This window comes from Bos mutus, chromosome 5 (genome assembly GCF_027580195.1).
Source record: "Bos mutus isolate GX-2022 chromosome 5, NWIPB_WYAK_1.1, whole genome shotgun sequence".
In the NCBI taxonomy this organism is placed as follows: domain Eukaryota; kingdom Metazoa; phylum Chordata; class Mammalia; order Artiodactyla; family Bovidae; genus Bos; species Bos mutus.
The window spans coordinates 75,815,439-75,826,111 of NC_091621.1; the positions used below are offsets into that span (position 1 = coordinate 75,815,439).

The window sequence follows — 10,673 nt, forward strand, 5'->3', positions numbered from 1 at the left end:
ATGTGAATAACCCCTAAGGAGTTTGTGACAAACATAAAAAATCCAAAAGCTTCTATAAACTTCTATGAGCACCAAAAAATTAAATTTGGTCAGGTGTGGCAGAAACAAGGGGAGATCTACAATTGCTTTTAAACAGATGGGAATCTGGCTATATGCTTCTACATAAAAGATCCTCTGTCATAGGATACACCTTCTAGAACAATTTTCATCTTTAAAATGAATCAGAGATCTGGCCTTCTGAAGAACCAAAAGCACTCTCCATCCAGGCTGTGATGTTTTATTGGAGCAAAATTTCAACAAAAGGTGGCTTTTATTTACAGTTTAATGTGTGGTGACTGCTCAACCCACTTGGACTAGGTGAAGATAACAATTAAGCCTGCTTAGATATTGTCTTATTTTCAATTTGCATACAAAAAAGTTTGCTTCACATTCATACAACCCCCAATATTATAAATGAACAAATCCTCCCTCACCCACCCCTTAATTAAATATAAACCCAGTTTCAAAAAACATATAGTTTAGATTGGTTTAATCTTGAAATGTAATCCAATAAGACTAAACACTAAACACTTCAGGTCCTGTACCAAATAGTAAAATACTCGAAGGCCTTCAGGATCCCTAAAATTTAAAAGATAAAAGTTACTTTTTTATTCCAAGGATGAAAACAACATAATAATATAAATTAATTCTTAAAACAAAACAGAGACCAAAAACCAAAAACAATTAAAGGAACTGAGGAGAAAGGATTTTCTGATAACTATTAATATAACTGATGTACTGGACAATTTCTATCTTTATCTTTTCTCTGAACTTTTCTCTGAAAGTCCTATCTCTCTTTTACACTGTAACCAGTTAAGCAAACAAGTAAGTTATTACAAGTTATGCTGATAACTTGAAAATAACACTAAAAGAACATTTTGAGGGGAAAGAGTGGAAAGAAGTAGTAGGAGGCAGAGAGATTTTTCAGATAATAGTAAGAGGTATCTGTCACACACAGAGCTTGGGAAGGCACATATCGCTACAGCCATACTTAAGCTATATCTGTGTTTTCTCCATTTCTTTCAAGTATTAAACCCAAGGAGGCAAATGATGTCACACGGAACTAATAAGGCTGAGATATTCAAGAAGGATTTCTTTTAAATTCTGTGGGGCTGCATCCAGACAAAGATTTTTTGGCAATCAGTAAAATACACTGTTAACTTCTTTGATAACAAGTCTTCACTAATATAAAAATGAGGATTACACATACATAATAAATTGCTACAGGATACAATTACAGTAATCTCAACAAACTGGCTATGGTTCTAAAATGAGCCTCTCTAATAAATCATGTCAATTTAGTCAAAATGCTTTAACTTTTATTAATGCTTTTAATACTCACTTTGACTGATTGACATCAATAAGAGAACCTATTTTTGATGTGGTAAAAGAAATGTGTTCATCTCCAATTACAATTTCAAGCTCCTGAAAAAAATAAAACAGAGAAATGTAGTTAATGTAAAAATTCACCTCTTACAACCAAGAGGTCCCGATTTTAGCTGCAAGTTTTCTAGCCATAATAGAGGAGGGGGTAAAAATAAAAAAGAAACAATTTGTTAACTATAAACTATGTCTGTAAAGTAAAAATCTCATCAACTCCTCAGAGTTCCCCAGTATTAGGATGAATCAAGAAATGCTTTCCGAGATCTCATAAAGAAGATGCTATCGAATGAATGACAGACTTCAGAGTTACACAGAAATGTTTCTTATGATGTCAATAAAAACTAATAATATGGGTTTAAGCCTATTTTTAATATAATAAATACAAATACATTTATCCTTTCTACCAGGCTCTACAAATAAACTGCATAATGTTAATAATAGCACTATTTAGCACCTACTGTGTATCAGGCCTGCTGATAGGGACTTTAAAAACATATTCTCTGTAATCCCCAAAACTGGGCTAATAAAGCCTGTCTTCTCCGGTCAGCTTTATTGACTGATGTTACACATGTGAAGCCCAAGACTCAAAAGCAGAAAAAAAAAAAAACTGTTTGTATTTGCAACCACTAATACGTGATGGTACTAATATTTAACTCTTGGATTGTAAAACTGAAAGATTCATATTCTTTTGACTTCACAAAACAATTGCAATTAAGAACTAGGAAAACAAAACAGCATAAAACAGATTTATGCTTCCAGTGTACAAAATTAAGTATAAATTTTTCTCCATATTTTATCTGCAAATCTAAAATGAAAAATTAAGAGGCTATGTCTGTATTGAGTTTTCAGTTTAAATTAACAGATGCCATTAAAGACACTCCCAGTTCTGTATTTGATCAGAATAGATATAATCATGCCCCTTTATGGTACACACACGGGAGAAGGAAATGGCACCCCACTCCAGTACTCTTGCCTGGAAAATCCCATGGACGGAGGAGCCTGGTATGCTGCAGTCCATGGGGTCGCTAATAGTCAGGCACGACTGAGCGACTTTGCTTTCACTTTTCACCTTCATGCATTGGAGAAGGAAATGGCAACCCACTCCAGTGTTCTTGCCTGGAGAATCCCAGGGACAGAGGAGCCTAGTGGGCTGCTGTCTATGGGGTTGCACAGAGTCTGCACACAACTGAAGTGACTTAGCAGCAGCAGCAGCATGGCACACACACAGAATGGATAATTAACTAAAACTCTCAAGCAATCAAAATCTTTTACCTAAAAATCCAACAGACAACTTCAAGAGCATAAGTAATCCTCCCCATTATCCAAAACACATGAACACATGATCAAGTGGGTAGATGAAAACACTGCTCTCTCCTTGAGTCTAAGAGATAATAAAAGGTTTGCTGCTGTTGTTTCTGATTTTTAATGCCTATATATATACATATATATATGTCTAAAACAAATGGGGATTTAAATTTACTTCTTAAAAGTGTTCACAGTAAATACAATAAATACTGTTAACTATTACCTTTGCTTTCCTAATAATGTTTCTTTAAATAGAAGCGTTAAGTTACTGCTACAGAGCATCAGCATCTATTCTCCACATTTTCTTCTAGTCAAAGAAGTTGTTATAGAGTATAATCCTCAGGAACACACAAAAGCGAAATTAAGTGTTTCTTCCTCCTGCAGTCATATCTCATTCTTCCAGCAGTTGAAAAGACCCAATTCAGAAATCAAACTGTCTTTCTACAGAGTGAAATCAGGCCTTCAGAGCTCTTCAGCAGCCCTTTGAGAAATACCAATTTTTCTGAAGGGAATATGACAGGCAAAGGCAATGGTCAGTTTGAACAAAGAAACCAATCAAATCTCTCTCTGGAGTGTAAAGAAGCAAATAAGAATTTTCAAAGTTGTATATCTAGAGAAAGTGAATTTTTCATAGTGAGAATCCTAATTCTCAAATTTAACAAACATTTGTGTTTTTTTCTACATATTTTTATTATTTATTAAGAACTCACTGGGCTTCCCAGGTGGTGCCAGTGGTAAAGAATCTGCCTGCCAGTGCAGGAGATGCAAGAGACACGGCTTTGGCTTTGATCCCTGGGTCGGGAAGATTCCCTGGAAGAGGAAATGGCAACCTACTCCAGTATTCTTGCCTGGAAAATCCCACGGACAGAGGAGTCTGGTGGATTACAGTTCATGGGATCAAAAAGAGTCAGACAAGGCTGAGCATACATGCAGGCAAGACCTCATTAGTCCTAATAAAAGTACTTAACCTATAATGGAAATTAATCCTAATACTGTGAAAACATCCTAAGGTTAGCTGCGGTGGCTGCAGAGAAGACTGTTCAGAAAGATGTCTAAACTGACTTCTTTATTACTAGGAGGTAGCTCACAAATTGATGGAAAGTGAAATCCAATTATAAACCATTTACCAGGTGCCTACTAGATGAAAAAAATCTAAGATTTAATGAGGATCTATTCTAGACAAATAAGGAAAAACAGAACAATTCTATTAATAATGTTTACAATTTATGCGTTTAAAGAATTATTAACTACAAACCTGCCGGCCAACCCTGTCAGGGGGAGGCCACAAAGCATCGTCTTCTTTTGTAATTTCACTGTCATCAATAATTCTCTTCAGTTCTTCCATTACACTCTTGTGTACATAAGCCTGAAAGCAAGGGATAAAACGTCAGGGTCTACGTCTTGACACAACTTAGAAAGAAATAATAAAACGTGCTTACCAAGCCTAAGTATTCAAATAGAACATTAGAGAAAAATTTAATTCTGATTCTAAAAGGGGAGAATCATTCATCTTTCTTATTGCTTTTTCTTCACTCTCTTGCCCTTTCCTTTAAAACGCATTTTTCCCTCTTCGTATCATTATCCCCTCCTTAAAACCTTGTATCAAATATCTCTGAGTGGTTAAGACAAAATTTGTGAGGTGAACAGTGACAAATGCAAATACACATCAGAGTGCGGTAAACTCTTTCTTATACCTAACTTGTGAGACTTTCATCTAAAATGCATCCTGTGTTTAAAACATGATTGTCAATTATTTTTAAATAATGAGCAGAGTAAAAAGACCAAGTTAATTATAAAATGAATTAACTGATATGCTCAAATGTGGGACTACAACTTAATATATTCAGATTGATTCTTCTGCTGTTATAGATGCTACAAAGAATCCTTTTTCAATCTATAAATCAGCCTCTTCTCTATAGCCTTACCTGTACTTTAAATAGGTAAGTAAAAACACAGACATGAGGAAAACAGGCTTAATGCAAAAAAATTAGACATCTGAAAAGAACGTACCTCCTTTCTGATCATGACATCATTTTTATAATTGCTGTTGTTGGCATATCTAAGTTTTCCTGTAGGAAGTACAAAAAAATTCAATCTGTTAACAGCAAAAACTGCTAAAAAAAATAATAAAGAAAGGACATCATAAGCAATTTTGAAGGTAAAAACTATATTATACTACTTTTATTAATATTTCCTCCCTCCTGGTATAAGATCAATGTTGGATATGCATTTGCTGTTAAGCTGGCTGAAGTTGAAGCCAATCAACTGTTTATACTCCATGCCTTCAATACAATTTCATATAATAGGAGGGTCATTTTCAAAACCCATTTTCTTAAGCAACATCATGATTTAAATAGGGAATCTGAAAAAAGAATTAACGTTTCTTTTAAAGTTTACCTTACTTTATTGTGTGATTGTCTTATTTATGTCTTATTGGTGCTGAGTTACCCAGAGCACTTAATCTAATCTGTAAAACAACCCTAAAAAGTAGGTTTCATTCTCTCACCTATTCACAGTTAAGAAAAACAGAAAGTAACTTGCTCAGAGTCACACAAGATTCAGACTTAAATCTACTTTGTACCAATATACACGCCTTCCTCACGACTCCAAAATGTTTTCATTTATTTTCCTTCAATTCAATGTATTATGGTAATGCTACTATTTTAGAACTGTAATTAAAAAACAATACAAACTACATGCTGCTTCCAAATAAAGACTGGCTAGTTTGTTTTCTGATTTACATTGAATGTTGATATACTCCCTGATGTACGCTTCTCCTCATGGCTGTTCAGTTGCCTAGGTACAGTTGTTACGTGATCCAGATCCTCTAAAATGATAGGTTATCTTAATAAGGTGAATCTCTAAGGAACTGCTGTCTTTGGGTCTCATTATTACTGATAGAAAGGTTGTCAAACAGTGGTGGCAGATGAGAACTACTGTTCTGAAATGAAACTTCCCTGAAAATACTCAATCGAAGATTAAGAAGCCTCTTATCCTTATCCATCAGAGGGCAGATAGAATGAAAACCATAATCACAGAAAACTAATCAAACTGATCACATGGAACACAGCCTTGTCTAACTCAATGAAACTATGAACCATGACCTGTAGGGCCACCCAAGACAGATAGGTCATGCTGGAGAGTTCTGACAAAACGTGGTCCACTGGGGAAGGGAATGGCAAACCACTTCAGTATGCTTGTCTCGAGTACCCCATGAACAGTATGAAAAGGCAAAAAGATATGACACACGAAAGATGAACTCCCCAGGTCGGTAGGTGCCCAATATGCTACTGGAGAAGAGTGGAGAAATAACTCCAGAAAGAATGAAGAGACGAAGCCAAAGTGAAAACAACATCCAGTTGTAGATGTGACTGGTGATGGAAGTAAAGTCCGATGCTGTAAAGAACAACACTGCATAGGAACCTGGAATGTTAGGTCCACGAATCACAGTAAATTCAAAGTGGTCAAACAGGAGATGGCAAGAGTGAACATTGACATTTTAGAAATCAGCGAACTAAAATGGACTGGAATGGGTGAATTTAACTCAGATGACCAGTGTATGTACTACTGGAGGCAAGAATCGCTCAGAAGAAATGGAGTAGCCCTCATAGTCAACAAAACAGTCCAAAATGCAGTACTTGGGTGCAATCTCAAAAATGACAGAATGATTTGTTTGTTTCCAGGCAAACCATTCATTATCACAGCAATCCAAGTCTATGCCCCAACCACTAACACTGAAGAACTTGAAGTTGAATGGTTCTATGAAGACCTACAAGGCCTTCTACTAGAACTAACACCTAAAAAAGATGTCCCTTTCATCATAAGGGACTAGAATGCAAAAGTAGGAAGTCAAGAGACACTTGGAGTAACAGGCAAGTTTGGCCTTGGAGTACAAAACGAAGCAGGGCAAAGGCTAACAGAGTTCTGCCCAAAGAACACACTGGAAGAGGCAAACACCCTCTTCCAACAACACAAGAGAAGACTCTATACATGGACATCATCAGATGGTCAACACGGAAATTGGATTGATTATATTCTTTGCAGTCAAAGAAGAGAAGCTCTATACAGTCAGCAAAAACAAGACTGGGAGCTGACTTAAATTGAAGAAAGTAGGGAAAACTACTAGACCATTCAGGTATGACCTAAATCGAATCTCTCACGATTATACAGTAAGAGTAAGAAATAGATTCAAGGGATTAGATCTGATAGACAGAGTGCCTGAAGAACTATGGACAGAGGTTTGTGACAGTGCACAGGAGGCAGTGATCAAGATCATCCCCAAGAAAAAGAAATGCAAAAAGGCAAAATGACTGTCTGAGGAGGCCTTACAAATAGCTGAGAAAAGAAGAGATGCTAAAGGCAGAGGAAAAAAGGAAAGATATACCCATTTGAATGCCGACTTCTTCCATAGCAAGAAGAGACAAGAAAGCCTTCTTCAGTGATCAATGCAAGGAAATAGAGGAAAATAATAGAACGGGAAACACTAGAGATCTCTTCAAGAAAATTAGAGATACTAAGGGAACATTTCATGCAAAGATGGGCACAATAGAGGACAGAAATGGTATGGACCTAACAGAAGCAGAAGATATTAAGAAGAGGTGGCAAGAATACACAGAACTATATAAAAAAGTTCTTCATGACCCAGATAACCATAATGGTGTGATCACTCACCTAGAGCCAGACATCCTGGAATGCAAAGTCAAGTGGGCCTTAGGAAGCATCACTATGAACAAAGCTAGTGGAGGTGATGGAATTCCAGCTGAGCTACTTCAAATCCTAAAAGATGATGCTGTGAAAGTGCTGCACTCAATATGCCAGTAAATTTGGAAAACTCAGCAGTGGCCACAGGACTGGAAAAGGTCAGCTTTCATTCCAATCCCGAAGAAAAGCAATGCCAAAGAATGTTCAAACTACTGCACAATTGCACTCATCTCACACGCTAGCAAAGTAATGCTCAAAATTCTCTAAGCTAGGCTTCAACAGTACGTGAACATCTACTTCTGCTTTATTGACTACGCCAAAGCCTTTGATGGTGTGGATCACAACAAACTGTGGAAAATTCCTCAAAAGATGGGGATACCAGACCACCTTACCTGCCTTCTGAGAAATCTACATGCAGGTCAAGAAGCAATAGTTAGAACCAGACATGGAACAACAGACTGGTTCCAAATTGGGAAAGGAGTACATCAAAGCTGTATATCGTCACCCTGCTTATTTAACTTCTATGTAGAGTATATCATGCAAAATGCCAGGCTGGATAAAGCACAAACTGGAATCAAGGTTGCCGAAAGAAATATCAATAACCTTAGATATGCAGACGATGCCACCCTTAGGGCAGAAAAACAAAGAACTAAAGAGCCTTTTCATGAAAGTGTAAGAAGAGAGTGACAAAGTTGGCTTAAAATTCAACATTCAAAAACTAAGATCATGGCACCTGGTCCCACCACTTCATGGAAAATAGATGGGGAAACAGTGTAAGACTTTATTTTCTTGGGCTCCAAAATCACTGCAGATGGTGACTGCAGCCATAAAATTAAAAGATGCTTACTCCTTGGAAGAAAAGTCATGACCAACCTAGACAGCACCAGAGACATTAAAAACCAGAGACATTACTTTGCTGACAAAGGTTCCTCTAGTCAAAGCTATGGTTTTTCCAGTAGTCATGTATGGATGTGAGAGTTGCACTATAAAGTAAGTTGAGTGTGGAAGAACTGATGCTTTTGAATTGTGGTGTTGGGAGAAGACTCTTGAGAGTACCTTGGACTGCAAGGAGATCCAACCAGTCCATCCTAAAGGAAATCAGTCCTGAATATTCACTGGCAGAGACCCTGATGCTGGGACAGACTGAAGGCAGGAGAAGGGGACAACAGAGGATGAGATGGTTGGATGGCATCACTGTCTCAATGGACATGACTTTGAACTTAGCTTCCAGGAGTTGGTGATGGACAGGGAAGCCTGGTCTGCTGCAGTCCATGGGGTCACCAAGAGTTGGAGAGACTGAACTGAACTGAAGATTAAGAAAAGACTGCTTAATCCATGTGACTGGCTAAAATTGACACGGACCAGCTAAAAGCTGTTCACGAGCCAAGACCCTGAAGACAGTATAAACCCAGGGATTGAACCCAGGCCTCCCACATTGTAGGCAGATGCTTTACCATCTGAGCCACCAAGGAAGTCCGAAGAAAGAAAAGTTAAAGAGAATTCAAGTAAATTTGGCTCCTGAGCTAAATTTAGAAATTACCTGAGGGGAACCAGGAAGATTAGGGATGATTAAGGTCCCCAAATAATTGCAGAATGTAGTTACCCTGACTTCTACCTGACATGTCTGATATTCTTCCCTTTTCCTAGTATGTGATCCTCCCCTAATTTTTCTTGCATACTCTCCCAGAACTTTGTCCAAAGCATGAACACAGCACCTAATATGCATATAGCTTTACACTTAGTTTTATGTTTATGTTATCCACCAAGATATAACTCCTTGAGGGGAATGAAAACGTCTTATGCACTACTGTACCCTCTATTTTTGTTTTTACGTGTTGCCCAGCACATAACACGCATTCAAAAACACAGTCTATGCAGTTGGATTACTGTTGTTACAATAACAGTTCAATATACAGTACAACTATCTAAAGAGAATTAGTTTTAAAAATGTAGAATTTGCTGCATACTTCTTGGGGAACTGGCAGTTTCACCTCCCCTCCCCCCTCCTTCCCCGCTCATAGGGCGCTCAGGAGTCTGACTCCTTTTTTCCCTGAGACCAAGAAAATATGTCCTCTCATTCCAATACTCATCTCAACTGTCGCTGTCGCCTTCTCGAAAGATTTCCGACTCTTTTTTGCAGAACTAACCACGCCCCCTCTTATAGTCTTAATGCATCCAATAGAGAACAACTGTATTTAAGCACCCGAAAGACATCATTACACTCGTTTTTCTACACGTTGGCCTTCCCGCCTTCAGAGCAGGACTCATTTGCTTTTCTCGACTTGTTGCCTTCCATACAGTGCCTGAATGAGTAAATTCATTCAGGATGAATGGGCCGTCTGAAAATTACTATTTACAGGAAGATTTTAAGCGTCCAAGGGTCCACCGCGCGGTGGGGATGTTTTCAAAAAATGTCCAAGTATTAGGTTGATTAACTAGAAGGCCTTTAAGGTCCCTTCCGGTGAACTGATTCTAGAATTCTGATTACTATAGTTTGAACTTTAGGATCAAAGGCAGCATAGGCTTTTCTGAAATAATTGACACCGATTCTCTTTTATTCCCCTAAACCAATCCACGCTTCCTACATTTTTAAGCTCCTGGACCCAACCGTACACTCGCGAGCCTGAGCAAGCTCACCCACCCACCCTGCCTCCTTCGCGGCCTCTCCGCCTCTCTTCTCCCCTGCTCAGCATCACTCCCAGTAGCGGCAGCCGCCGCTCCTCCACTCACCGTCCGGCCGAAACTCAAACTCCAGAAACTCGTGTCCAAACTTGCCCTTATGCCCTACGTAGTAGCGCAGGTAGAAGTCGCTGGCCATAGCCATCTTTGTCCCCGAAAAGCCCGCCGAAGGACCGGCCGACGTGACTCCCGGCGCCTGGTAGTGACGTCAGTCGCCCAAGAATGAGTACACGTCACAGCAGGCGCGCCGCTTCAGCCTCCCTCGGCCCGAGAGAAAAGCGGGTGGGAGACGGGTGCGGTGGGGCAGCGTTGCACCGACCTGAACTTTGCTTTACTAAGGTCATATTATTTTCAAAATTAGTTAGATCATATTATATTGGGAAAGCACAAGTGATAAAATATGAAAACATTTGCCATGGCCTCCGAACTAAGTTCGGAGTTGCTCTAAGTTGTAAATTAAAAGTCGCTCTGACTTTTCGGTCTCACGGCATCCCGTGAGGTGGGTGTGGCTTTATTCCCCAGGTTAGTGGGATGAGTCAAGATAAAAGCCCAGAATTAGAATGCAG

The 10,673-nt window shown here is 38.7% G+C and overlaps 1 protein-coding gene across 1 annotated transcript; it reads right to left on the bottom strand.

Moving 5' to 3' along the window:
* Positions 1–263: 263 nt before the first annotated feature.
* On the bottom strand, positions 264–10,320 carry MAGOHB (mago homolog B, exon junction complex subunit). The gene is made up of 5 exons (XM_005910095.2): positions 10,159–10,320; positions 4,738–4,796; positions 3,983–4,093; positions 1,382–1,464; positions 264–618 (listed from the first exon to the last, which is right to left on the bottom strand). The coding sequence occupies exons 1-5, from the start codon at positions 10,250–10,252 to the stop codon at positions 519–521; spliced, it is 447 nt and encodes a 148-aa protein (XP_005910157.1). The 5' UTR covers positions 10,253–10,320; the 3' UTR covers positions 264–518.
* Positions 10,321–10,673: the final 353 nt, after the last annotated feature.

What these genes read in the sequence shown, in the direction of transcription:
- MAGOHB (XM_005910095.2), bottom strand. Translation starts at nt 10,252, where the DNA reads ATGGCTATGGCCAGCGACTTCTACCTGCGCTACTACGTAGGGCATAAG. An exon ending in CTGACAGGGTTGGCCGGCAG is followed by an intron (nt 1,465 to 3,982) that starts GTTTGTAGTTAA and finishes TATTTTTTTCAG; the next exon opens with GAGCTTGAAATTGTAATTGG. An exon ending in ATTGATGTCAATCAGTCAAA is followed by an intron (nt 619 to 1,381) that starts GTGAGTATTAAA and finishes TTTAAATTTTAG; the next exon opens with GGATCCTGAAGGCCTTCGAG.